General features: G+C 39.0%; 1 protein-coding gene across 1 annotated transcript; it reads right to left on the reverse strand.

The window, feature by feature from the left end:
- Nucleotides 1-516: 516 nt before the first annotated feature.
- LOC127423144 (V-set and transmembrane domain-containing protein 4-like) lies at nucleotides 517-25,202 on the reverse strand. The gene is made up of 8 exons (XM_051667241.1): nucleotides 25,084-25,202; nucleotides 21,982-22,380; nucleotides 5,892-5,945; nucleotides 4,352-4,459; nucleotides 4,108-4,141; nucleotides 3,893-4,014; nucleotides 3,277-3,341; nucleotides 517-2,792 (listed from the first exon to the last, which is right to left on the reverse strand). The coding sequence occupies exons 1-8, from the start codon at nucleotides 25,133-25,135 to the stop codon at nucleotides 2,667-2,669; spliced, it is 960 nt and encodes a 319-aa protein (XP_051523201.1). The 5' UTR covers nucleotides 25,136-25,202; the 3' UTR covers nucleotides 517-2,666.
- Nucleotides 25,203-25,798: the final 596 nt, after the last annotated feature.

Consider the following 25,798-nt stretch of genomic DNA (forward strand, 5'->3'; position numbering starts at 1 on the left):
CTTAAATATTTGAAATTAGTTTTGTAGACAAAAATATAATTGTGCCACCATATTAATTTATTTCATTATAAATCTAAAATTTAATAAAAAAAATACATAAAAGAAACATAGAAAAGCAGCCAATAAGTGCCCAGCATATAGATGGGAACTCCTTCAATACTGTTTAAAAAGCATCCCAGGGTGATACCTCAAGAAGTTGGTTGAGAAAATGTCAGGAGTACATTTCTGAAAATTCTAGGCAAAGGGTGACTACTTTGAAGATGTTAAAATATAACACAGTTTTGAATTATTTTGGAATTTGTCCAGTCACAACATAATTCCCATAGTTCCATTTATGTTATTCCATAGTTTTAATGACTTTACTATTATTCTAAAATGTGAAAAAAAAAAATTATAATAAAGAATGAGTAAGTGTTTCAAAACTTTTGACTGGTAGTGTATATATATATATATATATATATATATATATATATATATATATATATATATTTCTTTTTAATGTACAGTACATATACAAAACAGAGTGACATAGAAGAGAAATACTTGGAAGTAGATAGTGATGTTATACATGTGTTGAGCATAGGGTTTCTGTACTGAATTCACAGATGGTTCTTGTTAGTGGTGAAGGCAGCAGGCTCTCATTGCGCTCAATGCGGTTAGAAGAACCCTTTTAATTTCACAGTTAAATAACTTTTTTGCACATTGAAAGTTTGTGAGAATGTCACAGCCACTCTCAGTGTGATGGAGTGATGCCCCTCTGTTAGAATGTGTGTATTATTGATTCTTAAAGACTGACACTGAAGGGGTCATCAAATCAGTGGTGCCTCTATGTCTATTCAAGAAATGGTTACGTTTCATTAGCTTTTCCATTATTAAATCCAAGAAGCAAACAGGCCTAAGTGAATCCTACAAATTTAAAGTTATGTTTAAAAGTTACATATGTATAAAGTTACATTTTTACTAAATAATATGTTAGATTTCGGTTTATTTCACTCCAAACCTTAACATATGCTTTCATAACAATCATGAGTCACATGGAATAAATTATTAGACTTCTGAATTATATTTTTTGTCCTTTTGAAGCTTGAAGAGGTGGTCACTATAAGCTGCCATTGTATGACATCACTGAGATCAACATTATTTCACAATTTCTCCCTTTGAGTTAAGAAAAAGAAAGAAAGAAAGTCATAGTAACAGGGTTTATAATGGGCAAGGAGGAGGCGGGAACCGGCTGAACAGTCAAAATAATGTTTAATGAAAACTTAAAAAGACACAAACATAAACACACACGGCAGCTGCGTGTGGCTCTCTCTCTCCCAAACTGCTGAATCCGGCTCAGCCTTATCCCACTCCTCGGCTGATTAGCCCGACTGGGGGCCAGCCGTGCGCACTCACGGCCCGGCCCCACCCCGCCCTCATCGTCACACTCCTTTGCCTCAGGCCGGGGGCAAACACCCCCCCCCCCACTTTCCGAGGGGCCTTTCGAGACCTGGGAGGGAGACAAGGGGAGAGAAAAGAGGAGAGGGAAAGGGCAAGGCAGAGTGACAGTGAGAGAGAGAGAGGAGAGAGAGGAAAAAAAAATTTGCTCGCCGGTACCCAGACATGCTGTCGCCTGATCCTCGACCACTCCTGAGTCCTCTGACCCCTGGCAGATGGAACGCCCATCCGCGTTCTGGCAGCCAGCTGCGAGCCCCTCCTCCCCTCGCGGACGGTGCCCATTCCTCCGACCCCACCACGTTCTGGAAGCCAGAAGCGAGCCCCTCCGCCCCTGGCAGAACCTCCCCTCGCGGCCAGCGGCCGGCAGCAAGCCTCCCCTCGCGGACGGCGGCCGTTCCTCTGTGTCCAGGTGGCCGGCAGCGACTCCTCCGTCTCCTGGCGGACGGCCGTGGCTGCTCATTTCGGCGGACGGCAGTGGCAAGGACTCCACGACAACTCATCCCTCCTCCTTCCCGGGTTCCAGCACCAATGTAACAGGGTTTAAAATGGGCAAGGAGGAGGTAGGAACCCGAACAGTCAAAATAATGTTTAATGAAAACTTAAAAAGATACAAACATAAACACACACTGCAGCTGCGTGTGACTCTCTCTCTCCCGAACAGCCGCATCCAGCTCGGCCTTATCCCTCTCCTTGGCTAATTAGCCCGATTGGGGGCTGGCTGTGCACACTTACGGCCCCGCCCCACCTTCCTCGTCACAGTCATATGGGGTTATAACAACACAGGGGTGAGTAAACAATGACTGAATGTTCATTTTTGGGTGAACTAATCCTTTAACCAATCTGGACACATTTGGAATAGGGAATTAATTCAGGGAGTTAATACACAGATTAAAAGGCGTGTTTGATAACAGGAGTGTTTTTTTTTGTTGTTGTTGTTTTTTCTCTTTTTCTGAGACTGGTTGGTCACTCGGTTATTAACCATTTTCAGAGACTTATCAGACTAGAATTAGCTGTCTGTTGTGGATTTGCTTAGTGTCCCGTTTTACATATACATTACATGTAAATATGAAACAATTTGGAGAGTCACAGATACAAAGTTAGTACAGATAGAAAATTATATAGATATACAATATGTACAATGTAAGTTGTTGCATGTAAAAAACGTGCTATTAGAAAAACAGTGACGACTTATTATAAATAATAGTTTTTACCAAGAAAATGGTACAATGCTAGACTGGCTTATCTTCAAATAGTATTTGAGCATATACAGTTCCTGTCTTTGCAGTTTTGGCATCGGGCAGTGGCTTTATCAGTTCAAGTTCAGCATATGTTAGGCTCTCCTCAGCAATTTTGGGCTGTTGGTTCAGGAACAGGAACAATAGGAAACAGATAAATGAAGAGTTCAAATACAGTAAATATTAAAGTAAAAATGGAATCAAAATTCAACCTATTTACTTTCTTAATGCACATTTCTTGTTTTATTGAGCATGCGTCATGCATTCTATTCCAAATAAAAAAAATGTTTTGCCTTCTTTTATCAAAACTTGCTTTGCCTCTGAATTACTTCCCTTTTTAGCTGGTCACCAATCCCTCACTTTTTTTTCAAGCCCTCCCCTCCAACCACCTATCATAAAAACACTTTTAATGATTTAGTTAATTCCAGATGGAAAAAATGAAGTCTTGCCCTACATTTTCTTGTTGAATAACCTGTTACACTCTGAATTATGTCACATTACTGAAGGAAAACTTGTTGTGAATACTGTTTCATTTTGACTAAAATGAATGAATACATGAATTGGCAGTTCTTTAATATAAATAGTGAACATACAAGTAACTTACCAAAACGACTTTCCTGGGTTGAGGTTTTAAAAGCTTTGGCTTTCGGATTTTGTCTGCAATAGGGGCTAAAATGGAATATTTCAGTTATTACATGCTGATTTAGCTAGCTATTTGTCTTACTGTAATGTCTGTATAGTGTAACAATCAAACTTTAAACCTTTAAAATTAGTTTAAACTTTCAGAAAAGACTTTGTCAAGCCAACATCAAAGTTTGTCCTGACAACTTTACCTATCTAGTTTATATTTGCCATATAAATAAGATAATGCATACACTGTAAATAGTGTCAACCTGCAATGGTAAGCTTAATGAGCTTTTGCTACATAATCTAACCCAAAAAATGTTTTTTGTTGGTGTAACCTAATGTATTCAGGTTGATTCTGTGATGTCAAATGATATTTCTGACTTAAATCAAACCAGTTAATTTAGGTGTTACCACATGAAGCACATTTCTTGAGTCAAATATTTTTTTTTTTCCAGTGGATGTTGTATGTTGTGTTTATGATCACTAAATATGTATAGTGTTACATACATTCATAACACTGATAACAGCCAACCATTTTGCACACTGCCTCAGAGTTTGTGAGCTATTTATAAGGATTGCTTTGGGAATGTTACCTTTAGCCGGTATCTCTGGTGGTACGTCTGGCTGCTCCGTGATTTTCTTTTTCTTGTACTTTCTCTCTTTTTTGGGAATAGCTGGGGACAGACTCACTACACTAGTGACTGTCTCCCCTGAGCTGAACACAAATAGACACAATTCTACTTTGTGAGGACGGTTGAACTTCTGCCCTGAAATTACAATTCGTTCCAATTTTGTCCATGCATCTCACCTGTTCTGTGGGCTCTTGACCAAATGATAGTTTTCTAACAAAAAAAGAGCAAATACAAATTATTTAAGATGTCACATTAGATGGTCATTAGAAGTTGTAACAGGAGCATTGAAAACAGTCCAACCCCCATATCTTGTCAAATGTATACATGTACCAACATGCATGTTAATTGCACTCCATAACTTATTCAGAAATGATTTATCAGACTACATTAAGTCAGTAACAGCAAGATGTAGTTTCATACCTTTTAAACGTCTCTTCCTCTGCAGATATTGACAGCTCACAGCCACAGTGAACATGCACATGCACAAGAGCCCAACACAACAAACCAGCACTGCACATAGATACACATCTGAAACAAACAAGGAAAAAGACACCTCATGCAGATCTACACCAATGGACACAAGTGAATGTTCAACAGGTAAATGTGACACCACTCTCACTGCACAGAAAATATACAAACATGACAGCAAAGTCTATATAAACTCATCGTTTTGTATCAGTTCATCCATATCATGGAAATGAAGAGAAACGATTCATAAAAATAAATGCAGTTAATGAAATAGTTGCACATTATTGTCAACTAAAATGACTGAAGTTCAGCTATGTATCTCTGTGTGCCGCAAGCTGATAGATTCTTTGAACTTGTTATCTGTTAGCCAATCAGCTCACTCACATGCGACATGTTAAGCTAACCGGCTTGCATGGTGTAATCTGATTGGTCCTTTGACATGTAATCGGGTAGCCAATTAACTTGCGTATTCTCTCTTTGCCTAACATTTGCAGAAAATCCAGTTTCATTGCAGCACGCTGCGATAGTTTTTCTGTGAATATGTTATTTGCTCAGGTGGTTACTGGGGATTTTCTTCTAACAACTTGCACAGTAAGGTATGCTTTTGGCCACGACACATAGAAGCGTGTCTTTAACAAGGTAAGCCTTAGCCAAATCTGGCTGGTACACAGAGTTATATTAGGTCAATAATTTAAATAAATCTACACATAGCCAGGCTAAGTCACAAGTTAAATAAGCTCTGGGCTTTCAAGGTCCAGGTACACATTATGAATCAGGTCACCTAGCCATTTGAGCCATTGCAGGCACAGACACACATAGAAATTTATTTAATTAGTGTTAAGCCATTCGGCCAGTGGACAAGGTACACCTAGCTAGCATAGACTCAGTGCACATGGCTCTTTGTGGCAGCAGCAGTACACAAGTCTTGGTGATAGATATGCTGAGTCGGGGGGTTGTGTTTTGTGTTTGTGTTATGTGTTTGTGCAGCATCCCTGCTTTGTTAGGGCATTGTATGTATGTTTATATGTGCAGCAGCATGTCATACATGCTCGATGCAGCATGTCTTGCATTTTGTCTAATTGTGCAGCAGCATGTCCACATGATAACTCAGTATGTCTGTGTATGTTCTAGCAGTAGCAAGACTCTGTAGCAATATCACTTTCATGATATTTGTATGGTGCTTTTGTCATTATGGAGTTTGACAGCCCTAGTCCCCATTCATTTTATATACTGATTATATGGAAAAGACCAACTATAATATTCTTTAAAAATTCACCTTTTGTGTTCCACAGAAGAAAGCAAGTCATACGGGTTTGGAATGATACAAGGTTAGTAAATAATGACAGAATTTTAATTTGTGGGTAAACTGTTCCTTTAGGAAAAGCTGTATGTCATTCCATTTCTACAGACTAATCACTAAATTGGAATATCATGTTCAGCATGTTTCTTTTTAATTCAAGACAATATGGGTGAACACAGTACTGTGGCTTACCTTCAAACAGACTCCAGAGTTCTTCCTTTGGTCTTGCAGCAGGGAGAACATGGACTGTGAGAGGAAGAAGAGAGAATTGCACACTCATCACTGTGGCTCCAAACCCTTGTAATAACACAGCACATACAGTTAAATCAAGTTAATTGCAGAGAAATTGAGTGTGGGATGACGGCAGTGAGGCTATCCCTCTCTGGATATGTCACTGTTCTGTCCATAGTTCGTGGTGGCTAACACCCACTGAGATGCCCTGAAATGTTTTTGTGTCAAAACATATATGCTATCATGTATGACTAGCTTATTTAAGTTGTATTTAAAGTCCTGATGAATTGGCTTGATCAGTGCTTTCTTTCCTGTGTTAACTTATTTCCTTCCCAATTTAGTTGGGAGTGACATATTAAAGGTCTCAACCCTTTTTTCAAACAGCCAATTGCCTTTAATTCATGTCACAGCCATTAACATGATATGCTGCTCGCTATTGCTAGGCAGGTGGTATTAGCAGGAGTAACTTTCTCATTCTAGAGAGCATTTGATTGGACAAAATGAATGAGTGCAGTGTGAATCATCAGTATGTTTTGGTCTGTTTTCCCGGAAAAGAGAGTCTGTATGTTTTAAATGTGTATAAAGGGGATTTTGTCAAAATTTTAGGAGTACACTAGCATATAGATGGCTTCAAAGCTAACGGACATGAATTAATAGCCACAAAACCTGGATTTTTTGTTCCATGGGATCTTTAACTAAAGTTTTTTTTTTTTTTTTTTTTTTTTTTGGTTCTATAGAGTATCTAGTACATAGCCTTCAAGACAGATTTAGAATTAAGAACATGTATGGCATTTCCAGTTGGCTATGCACACTTATTAACCATACTTGAAATGTTTTCTGCATATAGCTTTTTCTGCTTGCACATTGACTGCTATTTATTTCTCCATTCGTGGCTCCTGCAGTAATGTGCTTATTTTTGGAGCTCTTGTTCATGCATGACAGAACTTGGGAGGGACAGAAGCTCTTTTGAGTCATAGGGCTAAAATCTGAACAAAAAGTGCAAGATGCAAAATCCTGGTTTAGAGAAAGCTTGTGTTGCTGTACATGATGCCTCTGCCAAAAGTCTTTTTTTTTTTTTTTTTTTTTTTTTTTTGTGAAAAAGGCCTAAAGAAACCTCAGTATATGCATGAATAGATGCATGTTTCAATAGAACAGCTGCATAAATTGACATATAGTATTAATGATGGCACTTCACGGCAACAGCACATTCAGTTATGAAAAGAAGAAGAGAATGTATAAAAGATTATAACAAAAGTTGTGAAAGTAAATGTGAACAAAATATTTCTCTGTATTTTCAGTCTGAATGATCACATTCTATAACCCTCACAAAGACTTAATGGTTGAATGCCTTTTTATTTAACATGACAAGTTACTGTGCCTCTAGTGTTGCCAAACAGAATTGTACGGATAATGATCAAACTAGTTTCCTGGACACTCCCTGTATCTTCCATTGGCCGGCCACATCAAACTCACACCATTGGTTAAGCCAATGTTGCCGTGTTGGGCTGTTAAAATAAAGAAAGCAATGTTCTACATAGCCACAGGTAGCGTTGGAAACTGAGAACAGTTTCTTTTTCAAAACTGAAAAAAACTGAAACAGAACCATTTTCATGACTTTCCGTTCCAATAACTGTTCTCAAATATGTGTTTTACGCTACACCATACTAAAATAATTTGACAGTGTTTCTTGCAATACTTTTAAGCGGCACTGTAACACCGCTTCTAAATCAGCAGTGCAAAAAATCCAGCGCAACCAGTGTAGTCAGATTCCTGAACTAATTACTCTTATGAGTGGATTCTTTTGAATCTACAGCCCGAAACATACAGTATCACCAGGGTAGTGCGATTCCTGAATGAATTACTCTCATGAGTGGGTTCTTTTGAATCTACAGTGCAAAACATACAGCTTGACCAAGGCCTCATGATTGATAATGACTGATCTTAGCAGTTGAGAGTGTTTTCTAAGAGCTATTTTAAGAATTATTTTATTTTTTTATTTTTTTACGTTTCCCAAAGCTGCATTTAAAATGAACAGGTGAGGATGCACTTTAAATGCTGCTTAAGAGAGTCGCTGTACACTAGAGGCCTGAACTCCCGGTGCAATAGAGTACGGCGCGGAACAATTTTTGATTGCTGAGTGCGGGTGTAGGCGCGGGTGCAGAGGTGAAAACACTGATGTGCGCACGGGAAGCGGGAGAAAGAAATTTGCGGGACTATAAATATCTAAAAACAAAATAAAAGTTACTTAAATGTTTTTTTTTTTTTTCTTTTTTTTTTTGGGATGTTTTTAAGGTACAGAATGTTATACGTCTATAACGCAAAAACAAACAAAAAATAAATAAAAAAATAAACGATTTACAGGTGCAGGTTTGGTGGCTAATTCATTCAAATTCTTCCTCATGCTCCATGCGGTGGAAAGAACCACTCTGACGCAAAATGTCTGAGCATGAAGGTGGATCCTTAGTGCTAGTTGGAAAATGTGAAAAAAAATAAAAATTAGCCAATGACACTGGAGCAGGTAGGAGGGTTTTTCGGGCAGGAGCTGTACAAAATGTGAAATTTTGCAGGCGGGAGAGCGACAAACTATGACATATTTTTGCGGGATTACTCCAGAGCACTTGTAGATCTACAACGATTTTCAAGTACTACTTAGGCTTATGATGCTTTTGGGACACGAGGCCCAGGGTAGTCAGAGTCTCTTATGAGCCAGTTCTTTTGAATCTACAGTGTGAAACATACAGCTTGACCCGATTCACAAACAAATTACTCTAATGAGCCGGTTCTTTTGAATCTAAAGACCAAAACATACAGTGTGACCAGCGTAGTCTGATTCCTGAACAAATGACTCTTAGGAGCCAGTTTTTTTGAATCTACAATGCAAAACATACAGCTGACCAGGGTCGTCTGATTCACGAATGAATTACTCTTATGAGCCGGTTCTTATGAATCTACAGGCTGAAACATACAGCTTGACCAAGGTAGTCCAATTCCATACAAATTACTCTTATGAGCCAGTTCTTTTAAATGTACACTGCAAAACATACAGCTATACCTCTCAAACAAATGACTCTTATCAGGCATTTCTTTATATTGAATGAAAAGCTTACTAAACTGCAAGTCATTTATTTTGTCATAGGACTCAAAATGAACCAGTAACTATTACTGTGTTATGTACTTAAATTTGTGAGAGTTCAATCAGAGTAATTACTGAATGGTTGTTTATATGACAATGTAGTTAAAGAAACACATTATGAGTTTTGTTTATAATTAGTGGTATTTAAAAAAAAATGATGAATTAAGAAAATATTTTAATTAAAAAGTCTGTGTAAACAACTTTTGCAAGAATTTATTCCTCAAAAGTACTAAAATAAATTTTAAAGGCACCGTTAAGCAACCACAATAGTTAAGAGGAATGGGAATTGAACCTTACAATTCCCATCCTTAGCCACAGTGTTTACACTTTTGGAAAAATCAACCTACAAATGGCTTACTTATAGTTGTCTCTGCATAGTAATCCGGGATAGGAGAAAGTATTCTGAAAAATTAAAAATAAATAAAATAAATACTTTTCAGCTTTAACTCAAATCTATGCTTTTTTTCCCCACAAAGACAGATGGAGAATTCACCAGTTCACTCAATGAAGGCTTTATTTATGTCTTTCACTGCATAATCTGAAAAGAGAGGCTCAAAACATCTCCCTACAGCATCTTAGAACCCACAAACAGGGTCAGTGTTCCCTCCTCTCTCTCTTTGCTACTGTGTATTTAAATCTTCACCACATCCTCCCGTACATGACAGATGCTCTTCAGATCAGTGGTTCTTCTTGAAAATACTCTCAGTGGAAAATGTGATCATTTTCTAGGGAACAGAGAGTTTGGGCTTAGTGGTATGGCCTGGTTTTAGCACTACTTCACTTACTGTATTTGGTTCGATGAGCTAAAATGAAATGTTTATGTTGTTTAGAACAGTGTTTCCCAAACTTTTTGTCTTATGTACCTGACAGCCCCATCAGAAGGGATCAAGTACCCCTTAACTCAAGTACCAAACCAGATGTTATACTGGATGGCATCATACATTTTATTAAAGTGGCATTGGATGACATCACACCAGATGCTGACTGATTGCCATCTATTTCAGTGTTTCAGCCTTTTTTAAAGTGACCCCCATTTTAAAGTGAACATGAAATCAAAATTTATCCTACTTTCCTTATAGGATGTGAAATTGCAGTGAAGAAGATTTTAGTTCCTTTTTGAAAATAGAAATCTAGAAGAAATTTTTTACACATCTAAAATTAAAGACCTCAAATGACTTGAAATTGCTTGATAAGTGCAGTTCCCTTACGATTCAGTTCACTCGACATTGTGTCATGCTGACTCATGTGGAAAATCCTTTTTCCGACGACCTAGTTGAAACCCTTCTACAATAACCAGTAGAGGTTTTAGCAACCACGCAAACCATGCAAAAAAACGTAGGGCCCCGGACGTCGAGAGGGCCCCCACCCCGGTAGGAAAGCTCAGCAAAAACCGCTTGAAGTGACAAGTTGTTCTGGGTAAACGCGCGATCACACCGTTGTCAACACTCTCAGAGTGGTTCACGTTAGAAGCTACCAGGTTCAGGTCAGTAGGACTATGGGTTTGTAATTTATGAAAAAATATATAGGCCTTCCGAACTTGTTTCACTCACACGCTCAGATACACGCGAACATCTATAATTCTTTTTGGTAAAACTAAAGCTAAAATTTTATAATTGTTATTTAAGAGGGTAATTGGTCTTCTAGACATTCTTTATCTTTATTGGGTTTGGGTATCAAGGTAATGACTCCTTGCATTAAACTTGGTGGAAGTGCTTCCAATTCAACACTTTCCTCGAACACTTTTAGTAAGAAAGGGGATAAGTTATCGGCAAACATCTTGTATAACTCAGAGGTTAAACCATCACAGCTGGGACTTTTATTATTTTTTAAACTTTTAATAGCCTGTCGAATTTCTGATTATTTCTTCTATTGAAATAATTTTATTTTGAATACTAGATTCAAAAAAAGAGTTGGCTGAACTCTCACAATATCTTGAGGTATACAAGTCATATAAAAATTGGAGCAAAAAGAAGCTATTTCTCTGGGATTATCAAGAACTCTACCTTTTGCACGGAGACGATCAATAGAGACATTCAAAGCATTGGATCTTTCCATGCTGAAAAAAAGGCTGAATTTTGCTCTCCTTCTTCCGGCCATTTTTTCCTGGATCTGAGATTGCGCAATGCACATGAGCGGCCAACACAAAATGAATGAATCACTCTCTGAGAATACTCGTTCTTCTGAGTCACATAAAAGATTCGTTCAAAATGAACGAATCATTCATGAATGACCCATCACTATACAGGAGTCAGCGGGTGGGATCTTCACGGCAAGAAGACTCTCCGCTCCCCTGCAGTGTTCCGGCGAACATTTACTCCACCTCGCCGCTTGACGCTTCACTGGTGAAAGGAATGCTTCAGCATCCTGACTCACCTCAGCGCTTCGGCAGGAGTTTTGTATCCTTACAAGCTTATTGTTGATATTGTGTGTATATACAATATATATCACAAAAGAGCCGCTTGCTTGTATGTGTCTTTTTAAAGACGTCATTCTGCAAGTGTTCCAAGCGGCACATCCAGTTGTCAGACTGTCATGAGTGCTGTATTCGTTGCTTGGGTTGCGGCCACTTCAAAGCAGCTTCTATGGAGAAATATTGCCCTCACTGTGAGAGCATGAGTCTCAAGACGCTTCGCTCTCAGATCGACCTCGTTCTGAGGGACGATTCCTCCTCACGTACTCTCCCATTTGCCCCTTCTGTGACTCTCGAGCGATCACACGAGCTGAGCTAGATGAATCAGAGTTGGATCTCGTGCTGGCGCAAGCCCTGCGAGCCCCTTGATCTTCTCTTGAAGCAGCTTCGCCTATATAAGCGTGACGAGCTCCTGTCCTCTGTTGGAGCGCGGGACCTCATTACGTTTGGTGGTTCTGATGATGAAGATGATGGCATGTCCCTCGCAGCATCAGAGACTGTGAATGGTCCAGTGTTGTCAAGTGATTCCCTCCTAAATTGATAAGTACTGTGCACAACGCTTCCCGGTGGCGAGTGGTGCTCAGTCTCATCTAGCGAGCGAGCCGACGTGACCGTTATCCCACTCCATGGATGTGTGGCGGGACTACACGATTCAGTTTGTATGCCGTCCACCTCGCTCCCAGTTTGAAATTAATCTTCCCTCCTTAATTCACTAGGTGGGGAAATTCATCATAATTAAGCACACTTGAGTTGTGTATTAATAAATATTGTGCACAACCGCTTCCCGGTGGCGAGCAGCACTCAGTCTCATCTAGCGAGTGAGCCGACATGCCCGTTATCCCGCTCCAAGGATGTGTGGCGAGTCCACACGACTATATGATTCAGTTCGTACGTTGGCCATCTCCCTCTCAGTTTGAAATGAATCTTCCCTCCCAAATTCACTAGGTGGGGAAATTAATCATTACAAATCACACTTAAGGTGTGTATATTGAATGCTGTCACCACCATGTGTGGTCTGTAACATCCTGATTATTTCCTTCCTCATTACTAATCACACCTTGAGGCATGTACTGTGCTCAACTGCTTTCCAGTGGTGAGCGGTGCTCAGTCTTATTTAGCGAGCAACCGAGCCGACACACCGTTTTCCCGCTCTACGGATGAGGGGCAGCCCTCACAGCTGTGTCCAACTGGGTTTTAAAGATGGTCAAACATGGCTGCATGATTCAGTTTGTATGCTAGCCAACTTGCTCCCAGTATGATGTTAATCTTCCCTCCCGAATTCAGTAAGTAGGGAAATTAATCATTACTTATCACACTTGAGGTGTGTATTGGATGCTATCACCGCCCTGTGTGATCTGTGACATCCTAATTTTGCATGAGTTGCACACACATTCTTCTACCAGGGGTCGGCAACCTATGGCACACCTGCCAGCATTATTAGACTATTTTATGTATATAAATTCTGCACCTGCATTCCAATCTACATCTCGATGTAATTCTTCCTCATGATTAGGCAGCGTGTTTTCGTCAGCTGAATGGGAGGCTAAACACTATTAAAGTGTGACGAGACTCGAGCTGCGCGTGCAAGCCATTCACGCATCACGAGCCGGCAGCGCTTTGCACGAGTAAACGTGCCCGCTTTGCTTCGGTCAGGCTGTGCGGATGACAGCCTACATTCCATGTTTCATTTGTTTCTTTTTGCTTTCAGAACTACACGTGATGTAATGAAGAAAACACCACTATTAATCCTCGAGATTTCCAACCCAGCATACAGGTACACCTGCCTTAAACTATGGTCACACTCAAAATTACATTAAATGATTATAAACCCACATCGTTTGGCTCAAAAATCTGAGTCTATTCAAAATATAAATTTAACCTGGAAATAAAGTTTTAGGATTTTCCAGATGTGATTCACAGAAAAGGGCTAAATAGTTGATCGGCTTGTGATGCGCGAATGGCTTGTGATGCGTGAATGGCTTGCACGTGCAGCGTGAGTCTCGTCACACTTTAATACTGTTTAGCCTCCCATTCAGCTGATTAAAAAAAAAAACACGCTGTGTGATCATGAGGAAGGATTACATCAAGATTTAGATTGGAATGCAGGTGCGAAAAACTTCATATAAATAAAATAGACTGCTTCTATCTCGCTGTTGCTTGCGTGCTAGTGATTACCCAGCTCTGCGTGATTTTGAAAAATGTATGACATAATATAAGAAATATTTAAGATTCCACACAATTTTGTGATCAGTAATCAAATAAGCAAATTTGTGACATTAACTGTGTTAACTCATTTTGCACAAAAGGACAGGTTTTCTTTCATTAATGCACTTTCACAAGATGCGTTGTGAAAATTCACTGCGTTCACTTTCATTAATGCACTTCACAAGATGCGTTGCGAAAAGATCGTGATTATATAATAATCAACGTGTTTTACACAAATTTTTCACTTAAACTGTTATGCTGATAATATAACTTGTAAAGAAAAATAAATAATTAAAATCAGAAAAATTGATTCAAACTTTGTAAAATCACATACATGTGCATGTGTTTTTTTTTGGTGGGGGGGTGGGGGGGGTTGAGTGAAAGGGGGCACTGGCACAGTCATTGACCAGGAAAATAAAAAATGGCACTCCATGTCAAAAAGGTTGCCAACCCTGTGCTACACACTTTAATATGGAACACCAAAAGGGTCATATTTCATCAATGGTGTCCTGTCATCCACAGTCCCATTAAAAAATGGGGTGTGATGGTGCAGTGTGCAGAAAATTCACAATCTCCTCGCAGAAAGCACAATAGGGATTGTTTAGAACTGCAATGCTACACGCTCTAATATGGAATGCCAAAAGGATCATATTTCACCAATGATGTCCTGTCATCCACAGTCCCATCATAATGGGGTGTGATGTTGCGTTGTGCAGAAAATTCACAATCTCCTCACAGAAAACGTGGTAGAGATTGTTTAGAACTGTAATACCCTATGGTCTATTCCTAGCTCCTCGCATGTTCACAAAGTGCAACAATGTGGCACTCGCCCCTCTGAAACTGAACGGCATGTGCATTTTTAACTACCTCGATGATTGGCTAATACTGGCACAATCAGAGGCTCTGTTATGACAGCACAGGGACTTATTGCTGCAACATCTGAACAGCCTGGGCCTCAATGTCAACTGCCAACAAATATCCTGTCTCGACATCTCACAAGTGAGCGTGTTCAGGCCATTTTCCAGTGTCTGTCTCAGTACAAGCTGGGGAGAACACTTCCACTGAAGCTGTTTCAAAAAGCATTGGGGCTTATGGCGGCAGCATCTGCCATCATTCCATTAGGTCTTTTACACGTGAGACCTCTTCAGTGCTGGCTCAAACACCACGGCATGCCTGGCGCCAAGGACGCATGCGCATTGCTTTATCTCACCACTGTCTAGCTGCTATAGCACCTTGGACAGCTCCTGCTTTCTACCAGGCTGGGGCAGGTTTTCAGGTGGAAAGTGGTGAATACGGATGCTTCCAACACAGGTTGGGGTGCATTGTGTAACGGATGCCTGGCCTTCGGTACCTGGACAGGTGCGAGGAGGGTGTGGCACATCAACGGCCTGGAGCTGTCAGCTGTTTTCCTAGCCTTGAAGGGTTTTCAATACGAAATAATGAATTATCATGTTCTGATTCGCTTGGACAACACAACAGTTGTGGCATACATACCTGTAAACTGCCAATGTAAATTGCAAATTCATTCCCTGCCAATGTTGAGACTGACACGTCGCCTCCTCCTGTGGAGCGAGTGCCATCTCCTCTTCCCGCGGGCGACATATGTCCCAGGCCGTCTGAAATACGGTGCGGACCTGCCAAGGAGTGAAGCCAAACGAATGGAGACTTCATCCTCAGACTGTCCTAAGGATTTGGCTGGTACTCCAAGTCCCAAGCTCCATGTGGTCCCTGGACGGAGTGCACTAAACATCCCAGAACTGACCCAGTCAGCTATAAACACCATTTTACAGGCTAGAGCACCATCTACGAGATGCCTTTACATGCTGAAATGGAATGTGTTCACTAATTGTTGCTTTTCAAGTGACAAAGTCCCAGTGAACTGCCCCATACCTGAAATTCTTACATTTCTTCAAGAGCGATTGGACGCAGGACTCACTCCGTCAACACACAAAGTTTATGTAGTGACTATCTCTGTGTATCACGCACCTGAAACCAGCACCTCAATAGGCAAACATGATTTAATCATAAAGCACCCAAGACTTTCACCCACTGTTTCACTTGTGTATATGGTTGAGTGACAATAAAGTGAATTGATTTTAAGTTCCTTAGGGGTGCGAGGTGGCTAAATCCCCCTCACCAAAGCTACAATCCTGATTTGGGACCTAACTTTGGTCCTAAAAGCGCTCGCGGGGGCCCCCCTTCAAGCCTTTGGACTCTGTTGAATTGTGTGTGCTTTCTCTTAAGACCGCATTCCTGCTGCCTCTGGCCTCAGTAAAATGGGTCTGTGATTTTCAAGCACTGTAGGTTGACAATTCATGTCTGGAGTTTGGTCCGGGTCTTTCAAAAGCCACGTCAAACCCAGAAAGGGCTGTGTGCCTATGGTTTTATCCACACTTTTCAAAGCTCAGGTGGTTCACCTTCAAGCATTTTTCCCTCCTCCATTTAATTCGGATGAGGAACGGTCCTTTGTTATGCCCTGTGCGAGCGCTGCACACATACGTTGAGCGCACCTGCCAGTTCAGACTATCTGACCAGCTCTTTGTGTGCTATGAAGGATGCACAAAAGGAATGTCCATCTCCAAGCAAAAACTTTCTCACTGGATTGTTGATGCGATTGCCCTGGCTTATGAGTCGTAGGGTGCGAATTGCCCAATTGGTGTTAAAGCACACTACGTCTCGGTTACGTATGTAACCTCGGTTCCCTGAGATGAAGGGAACAAGGCCAGCGTAAGCTGGCTGCACTACAGACTCAGATTTTTTTGAGGTGCGAGCGATGTGCTATTTGTCCCTCACAATTCTGAGGAATGGTGTTTGCGCACCCACTTATATACCGGACAGCTTCACGCCTAAAAGGGCGGGGCTTAAACACCATAGCCAATTTTAGGATTGGTGTTATTGTTGGAGGGTTTCAACTAGGTTGTCGGAAAAGGATTTCACATATGCGTCAGCATGACGCATGTCTTGTTCCCTTCATCTTAGGGAACCGAGGTTACACACGTAACTGAGACGTTTTCTTTCCTGTGTTGACATATTTCCTAATGGAGGAGGAACTTGGGGCTGTACATTCTGTATTGAAGGTCTTGTCATTTTTAAATAGCCATCTGCTACTTGCTATTGTTAATTTGTGATTGGTGGTATTAGTGGGAGGAGACATTGTCTTTCATTGTCATTTTTGGTGATTTACTGGAGGACACTAGCATATAACTGGCCTCAGAGCTAATAGAAATGGACTTAAAGCCACAAAAGTCCAACTTTGATTTCATGGGGTAGGCCAGGTGACGCTCAACCACAGCGATCTCTGGTGCCCCTTTTGGGGGTCAGACTCCTCATTTAGGAAAACACTGATCTAGTTGATCTGTAGTCAAGTTGCTCTCTTCCTTTGCCTTTTCTGACTTTGTCTCCATCACTCTCTTGCTGTTTAGCCATGAACCCCTTCATACACACATTCAAAAACGTTGTCTGGGCTTATTTTGTCTAGGATCCAGGGAATCACAGTCTGTCAGACCTCTTTGTCTGTGCGCATGTCTGTCTGTACAGTAAGTTAGTGGAGGAAAACTTAATTCTGCCACCAGTGTCAATACTGACACTATGCCAGTGTTCACTTTGTTGTCCCCCTGCGACATAGTCAAACTCAACAGTAACTGCCAAAAGACAGATCCATAACACATAAATATTAGATCACATTTCCCACATGTTTTTAATGGAAAATCTAGCACATACAATGCTGAAGGAGTTTCTGTGGAGTTTTTTGTCAGATTCCTCAACACTTGGGACACTTTAAGTGTCGAGATGAAAGAAACGCTCAAGAAAAAGCACTCATAACAGCATATGCTGCTGAAAAGACAATTCAAGCAGATCAAGGCTGGTTGATTCTGTTTTGATACTGGTCTAGCTGGTCAACCAGCATTATAGTAAAAATATAAAGATTCTCGATGCACTATTTGGGGTAAAGTTTGACCAAAATGTTTTTTGTTTAATTTTATTTATGAACAGTTCCGATATCCAGAGAGCAGGGTGGCCAAAAGGCCAATATAATTCCAAAATACAATTTTATAAAAAAGTAAATGACATATACATACTTAAATAGGCAAAAAAAAAAAAAAAAAAAAAACGAAAAAAAAAAAAACAATTATGAACTTGTATTTATCATTATACTGTATTTACTCAAAATTTCACACAAAACCATGATAGATAGTGGTAGATGGCAGTTTCTCCTGGCTTTTATTTAGTCTTCCCATTTTAGTTTTTTAGTATTTTATTGTATTTGCACAACAAGAGACAAAAGAAAACTAATCAAAACCAAAATATTATAACATTGTGCAGGAGAGGTTTGAAGCCAAAATGGCTTATAAGATACCTCCCCTATAAAAACACAATAAACGTACAAAAAAATAAAAACAGATATGTGCATCTTCAAAGTTTCAAGTATAAGCAGCAACACAAAGATGATAGAAGTACCATTTACACAAAAGTTTCAGTTTGAGATCTAAACAGAAATACAACATTAATAGAAATGTAAAAAATTACATTGAGTATTTCTCCAAAACTGAAATACATAACAATGAAATCCATAAAAATGTTATGAAACCTTGTTAATTAGAGTCCTTTTCAGATTTTTAAAAAAAAAATAAAGATAATGTAGATGCAGACTGTAAAGGTGAGGGCAGATTGTTCCAAAGAGAAGGTCCTCTGTATTTCAGTGAATACTGATTTAGGGAAGTCCAACAGTACGGAAGATGTTAGTCCTTAGAGTGTCTTGTGAAATAACAGTGAACGTCAAAGGAGAACTTAAATATAGTTTGAAAAACACTAGGCAAATCATGAGGTGGTTTTTACATACTTATACATAAAAACACAAATTTGGTATAAATTCACATTAAAAATTGATAGTAGTTTATATTTTCTGAATAGAGGCGTAGATGAGTCGCATCTTTTGGCAAAACTAATCATTCTCAAAAATGTATTTTGGATTAGGAAAATCTTATTAAGGTAAGTAGGACATGTAGCTGCCCAAACAATATTACAATAGATAATATAAGGATAAATTAAACTGTAATAAAAATTAAAATGCAAGAATGATTAATCGATGAATGAACTCTACTTAGAATACCAATTGACTTCATAGTCTTTTTACAAATCAGATCAATATATTTCCATGTTAATTTATCATCTACTATCACTCCTAAGAATTTTATATAAGGAATTGTTTACACATAAAGAAATTGTAATACATTATGGAGACGGTAATAACAACAAAGAAGTCCAGCGACCACAGACGCTGGACTTGCGTATTAGCAATTGCATTTTCTTTCAAAAAGACAGAGTCAAACTAATTGTACATACAGTACATACAATGCACAGTGAATATGACAATTACTTATAGGGCACGTGAAGTGCTTTTACTTTGAAGTTGCTCTATCGCTCTTGTGTGGATTCAGCGAGCACAGCAATCTACCGACCGCTTCCAGGAGTGTCACGGACTAACAGTCATGCAACCTTTGTGAGTCAGAAAAACACAGTTTTGACCCAGGCTATTATAATACACACTTCAGAGGAAGATATATGAGTGCTTCACAGGAAGAAAATGCTGGATTTGCACAAGTTTTGTGAGGTTTGTGAATTAAATCTTTTAAAACTAGATATCCAGGTAATTTGGACACATTACAAATAATTCCATCTACACATTATGAGTCAAGTCACTAGCAGTTTAAGCCATTTGGCCAAGCAGGCCCAGGCACAGATAGAGATTTAACTTGTGTACGCTCTCTTTGCCTTACATTAAAATTTGCTCAGTTTGAAAGTACAGTATTTTCCAGTATTTTTCATCATCTGAGAGGTCCTGCGACTTATAGTCCGAAGCGATTTATTTACATAATTTATACATAATTTATGTCAGCCGGTCAAACAAACTGCACACTAAAACTGATATGCTCATAGAGATGGTAGAAGCCTTTGTACAGTATACAGCCAGTTTAAATATTCTGTCCATAAAAACATTATTATTCTGACAAACTCTAAACCTCTGTCAAACGCAACTCCTCAAGTGCCCACAAAATGACGTATCATCACACTCGTAGTAAAACATTCAGTCAGTGAACCGGATAATCAGTGAAGAGAAAAGAGGGTTGCAAATGTCAGAAATAACAATAGATAGACAATCGCTTACATTAATGAATGAATAGAAAACAACAGGCATACTGTTTTACTCACAGACTAAAAGCTGTTTATTTGTATACAACAGAGTTCAATATGTTATAAACAGATGTGGCTTATTTGTAGCTTTATTTTCATGAAACATAAACAGAATATGAAAAACTGTTACACACGATTACTTAAAGCAAATGCTCCTGATTAAAACAAGGCCAAATACTGAGTGATACGATGTAGATTCTAAAGTAATCTTCATGGAGCATGTTTTGACATGCGGCTGAAGGAAAGTCGGGTGACTGCTCCCGGGTTCTAGTGCCTGCTTCATGCAACCTTTGTCAGTGTGACTTATACAAAGATGCAACTTATCTGTGTGTTTTTTTTTTTTTTTTTTCTCAACAACAGGATTTTGGAAAGGTGTGACTTATATTCAGGTGCAACTTTATTTCCAGAAAATACAGTAAGCCGGTTCTTCTCCTCCCCAGCTCCACATGTCTAGATCTGCTACAATACATGGGAATTTTATTTATGTCTAATTGTGCAGGAGCATACTTGGATACACACTTGATACAAGCATGAATTGTGTTCTTCTAACCACATGCTAAGTATGTCTGTGTATGTTTTACAAGTAGCAAGCCTCCGTACTTGCTCTGCAGCAGCAGCATAGCAGATCTATTCCACCAAGAGCGATATCCTATCAATATGTTTACATTAACATGCTAAATCTTTCCAAAAGTTCACATGACTGAACTTAATTTTAATATAGAATAATTAACAAAGGAAAAAGCATGTGATACAGTTACCTCGGCTGTTGGTGCAGACGGTAAATTAACATATATTTTGTCCTTTGTGTGTGTCCTTTTTGTAAGCAAAGTACTTAACACTTAACAGTTTTGGCTGGTGTTTGAACACAGAGATATCTATATGCAATGGTGGTACATAATTACTTATTTCTGACTATATTATTAAGAGTGATGGTCCAAACTGAGTGATCCAAACATCCTTTGTTGTGAAAAACAACATTCAGGCTCATCATCCTCCCCCTACCAATTCCACTGAATGATGACGTTTGAAATAAGCAGAACTTATTGTGTTGATGTCACTACATAAAATAATTCTACAAGACTAGATTAGGTTACTCCAGCATGATCTTAATGAGATTTCATCACGATCACGTTTGTAATACTTAACACTTATGGCGTGATGGTGCAGAAGCCCCTTCTCTCTTAGTTCCTACAAGAACTCTAAACACTGCCAGCGGTTCCTTCAGTAACTCCAAGATAAGGACAATTTTTTGAGTTCTTTAAGTACATAAATAGGACATTTAAGACTCCTTTAAAGGGTGCCAAGAGGTTCCCCAGGGGATTTCCTGCATGGTCTTTCTGGTAAAGAAAGAGGATCGGAGGATCATCAGATACTCCAGCCACCCGAGCCATGGGCTGTTCTCACTGCTACCATGAGGCAGGCGGTATCACAGCATCAGGACCCGCACCAGCCGACTCCATGACAGCTTCTTCCCCCAAGCAATCAGACTTCTGAACTCTTGATCTCCCACGATCAAAATACATCAGCACTGCACTTTATTACCCTTACTCTTATATCTCACACCGGACTGTCATAAATTATATTATATTCTCTCTTAACAACTGACTACCAACCGACAGCCTGAATGTCAATACAGTACAATACTGTACATTCTATATTTACTACTATATATACTTTTTTATTTATTTTTTATTTTTATTGAATAATGTGTATCTATATAGTGCATATTGTATACTGTACATTGTGTGTTATTATTTGTATATTGTTTTGTGTAATTATGTGTATATCAGATGTTTAAATTGTGCTGTGTTAATTTGATGTTATTGTAAATTGGTATATGTCTCATCACTGTCACGACTGCTATGATGATCGGAACTGCACCCAAGAATTTCACACACAATTGCACTTGTGTAAATGGCTGTGTGACAAAGTGATTTGATTTTTTTTTTAAGTTGGTGAACCAAAGAAGTCTTGCTTGTTAAGCTAGATAAGAAGCCTGGTTGGGGCGACCAGCACACCAGCATCCAATGCCAGAGACCAACATATATGGTGACCAGCAATGCTTGGCTTTTCAACAAGATATAGAATAGTAAGTTAGAGAAATCTCTCACCTCCTAGCTGTGTGGAGGCTGAGCTGTTGGTTGAAGCTTTCCAACGTTCCTGATGCTTTTTAAACTCCTGGACCTTGCAGCTGTAAAGACCCCTGTCCTGTTCTGTGACGTTCAAGATGAGGAGGTTAAATATCTTGCCCTGTTTCACCACTGTCAGCTTCATTTTGGGCTTGCTGAAGCTCTTGGTATAGTTTCCGTAGAACTTTGCTCTCCGCATGTTAACCCTGGCCACCAGTAGCTCCTCTTCTCCCCACTCAGGCAGGAACATCCAGCGCACAACAGGCAGACTCTCCGATCTACGCCGCTGGGTCACCTTACAGGACAAGGTGACGTTATTCCCCTCTGCCACCAATGTGAATGGAGAGGGAGTGACTGTGACATTGATAGCGGAGCACACATCTGGAATCAAAAATGACAAATCAGCAAAATAATTTCTTCAGAAAGCAATGCAGAATTTAAAGGTGAAGTGTGTAGTGACTCTAGACGGAATTGCAATCTGTTTGTTTGAGTGGCTGGACTGGGCCGGACATAACAACACTGGCTCCACCAGTGGCATGAGTTTGGGACAGAACTACTTTTTGAAAACTTCTTCTTCTACTTCTTTTTTTTTTTGCAATTCTATTTGGTGATTTTACTGGCACAGAAATGACACACTTTCCATTTAGAATCAAGTCTTACAAGTGATAAGAACACTTTTCTGTGCTAAATGTTAACTGAATACAGCATATTTAGAAATGACCCAATTTCTTGTTCAGTGGCTGTGTCAGAAACTTAAGGCAGCTGCCTTGCTGTCTCGCTACCCAGTCAGTCAATGACTTCTTGTTGCCTTCCTACCTTCGAAACTGCCTGCAAGGACAGCATTTTTAAGCTTTTAGATACAGCAATTGTCTCAGTCACGGCTTGTGTATGTCAGACATTCGCCTTCAAACATTGCATCACAAAATGTGAAGCAATGCCTTTCTGTGAAATTAAAAGTGAGAGTATTTCCAGATTTTGCTGCGTCTGCTTAATGAGCTCTCTTTGGCAGCCCATCTGGGGAACATTATTTGGGTGGATACAGGCACAAGTCCCCAGAAATAATGGAAAGGAGAAAAACAATGTGTTTCTGTTAATGTAAAAGATTAGTCTCTGTTTTCTAACACATTGCTTGTTTTTAGGTTTTTTTTTTTTTACTTTTGTGAATTACTCAAAATCTGTCAGCCTGATTTCATGAAAATAATGTGACTGTGGCAACATATTTGCAAGTTAAATTTTTTTCCCAAAGAGATGAGGTTTTTAAAAGGATAGTTCACCCCAAAATGGAAATGCTCATCATTTACTCACCTCATGCCATCCCAGATTTGTAGGACTTTCTTTCCTCTGAAGAACACAAATGAAGATTTTTAGAAGAATATTTCAGCTCTGCAGGTCCATACAATGCAAGTGAATGGTGACCAGACCTTTGAATCTTCAAAAATCACATAAAGGCAGAATAAAAGTAATCCATAAGTCTCCAGTGGTTTAATACATGTCTTCTGGAGTGATATGATATGTGTGGGTGAGAAACAGATCAATATTTAAGTCCTTGTTTTCTACAAATCTCCACCTTTAACCAGCCCTGACCAATAGGTGGCGATATGCACATATAATGTAAATTGCCAAAAAAAAAAAAAAAAAAAAAAAAAAAAAAGAAGAAGAACGTGAATGAGGAGATTTATGTTATAAAGGGACTTAAATATGAATCTGTTTCTCACCCACACCTATCAAAATATATGGATTTAACCATTGGAGTCTTATGAATTACTTTTATGCTGCCTAAAGGTGATTTTTGGAGCTTGAAAGGTCTGGTCATCATTCTTTTGCATTGTATGGACCTGCAGAGCTAAAATATTCTTCTAAAAATCTTAATTTGTATTCTTCAGAGGAAAGAAATTCCTATAAATCTGGGACAGCATGAGGTGAGTAAATGAGAGAATTTTCATTTTTGGGTGAACTATCCTTTTATGGTTGATGCTCTTTTGAGTTGTAAATGAACAAAACCGACCTCCCTACCCTAAACCTTAAACTTAAACCTAACCAATAGTGTCATAAAAGGCAAATGTGACATGAAAAACACAGTTGCTAAAGCAACTATGTAACTTTGTGGAGCAAGTGTTTATGAATCAGCTGTTTTACTTGTGATTTGTAAGGGAATAAAAGTCATTGTTGTTGTAGCGCCTATAGTGTTTACCAAGAAAATGCCGCCATATGTACAAGGAACCATGTGAAAATCATTGCAAACATGTAGGTATAGTAATGGGATTCTATGTGTCCAGGTTAAAATTTTCACAATTGCAACTTTTCACAGGCAGTAAGCATGTTTTAAAAGAAGGAAACAACCTCATCTGGTGTGTCACTTCTTTCAGTGAGGATGCAATGCTAGTTATAGACTCAAAGTGACCACATTTATATAAATACACATGCAAACACACACACACACACACACACACACACACACACACACACACACACAGAGCCAATTTTCACCAAATTGCAGAAATTGAGGATGTTCCCTTTATACTTGAAGGAAGAGTCAGAAACCACAACATATTCTTAGGAAAAAGTGATTTGGCAAAAAAATAAATACAATTAAATGTAAAATGTAATTTTATGCTAAACAAACAGTATTTTGTACATACAGTAAGGTCCAAAAGTCTTTGACCACTGGTAAAAATAGTTCAGAATTGTAAATATTTTGTGTTTATTTTATGCAATTACATTTCTGATTTTTTCTTTTATTATTATTATTATTATTTTTCTGTTTATTTCAAAGTTTAAATGTAAAAGAATCCTAGATTTTCAATGTGGTCTTAGACATTTGGACCCCACTGTGTGCCATCTTGACTGATTTGGACATTGCACAGGTTATCTAGTCTATCCCCTGTATGACTGTCTGCATTGTTTCAAACTCTCAACTATTAAATTGTCCATCACCTTTTCTTAAAATAATAATAAAAAATCTAAAAAAGAAACATGCATTAAATAAATCAGTTTGCAGCCATTGACATACAATACATAGGCTGAGATTTTTTTAGCTATATTAAACATAAGTTTTAGTTCCAGATTCAAACAGATTGCACTTACTTTCGAAGAGGACGCTAGTCAGGAGAGCTGTTACTACTGCAGAGATCTTCATTTTCCAGTCTGATGTGCTCCATGCAACTAGAGTTAAATGTCTTTACAAAAAAGCACCCGTGAATTCCTCAACTCCATCCCCCCCACCCCCCCTTTTCCTATGTGTAACCCGATACAGGCCACACACTCTGTTTTTACTTAGTGTACACCCCTCTCTGCTTGCTTTATGTATAGATCAACACACTATACTCAATAAAAGAGATGCAATTTCCTGTGAAGAAGGGCGAAATCTAGTTTTCACAGAGTCCAAAATGAGAAAATCTGTTATAAAGTTTGCCAATGAAATAATTTATAGTGTGACTTCTGTTTATGTGCAGTGGTATATTTAATTCAATACTATGAAAATGTGATGATTTGGACAACACAAAAACTACATCTAGTCTCTTAATAAGATGATTGTCTCTGTGCTGAACTAGCTTTATTTTTTTAAACTCTCAACTTTACATTTTGTCAAAAACGTACATTTTCCCTATTAAATTCAGTCATTTTTAACATTTACCCATCAAGATGTTTTTTTAAACTATTGTAAATGGCTGTGATGTGTAATGTAGTTCTCAGATATGTCTTGACAGATCAGAGTGGATCTGGCTGCAGGCCCTGCAAAAGTAACTGCATTTGTGTTCAAGGTCACTGTTGTTCTTGAGACAGATGGGTGACTGTTTTC

The sequence above is a fragment of the Myxocyprinus asiaticus genome, chromosome 32 (genome assembly GCF_019703515.2).
Source record: "Myxocyprinus asiaticus isolate MX2 ecotype Aquarium Trade chromosome 32, UBuf_Myxa_2, whole genome shotgun sequence".
NCBI lineage: Eukaryota > Metazoa > Chordata > Actinopteri > Cypriniformes > Catostomidae > Myxocyprinus > Myxocyprinus asiaticus.

Excerpts from the sequence above, each read along its gene's own strand:
- LOC127423144 (XM_051667241.1), bottom strand. The coding sequence starts at position 25,135 with ATGAAGATCTCTGCAGTAGTAACAGCTCTCCTGACTAGCGTCCTCTTC. Across the intron at positions 4,460-5,891 it reads ACTCTGGAGTCTGTTTGAAG|ATGTGTATCTATGTGCAGTG; the intron begins GTAAGCCACAGT and ends TGTTTGTTTCAG. Across the intron at positions 2,793-3,276 it reads AACCCAGGAAAGTCGTTTTG|CCCAAAATTGCTGAGGAGAG; the intron begins GTAAGTTACTTG and ends CTGAACCAACAG.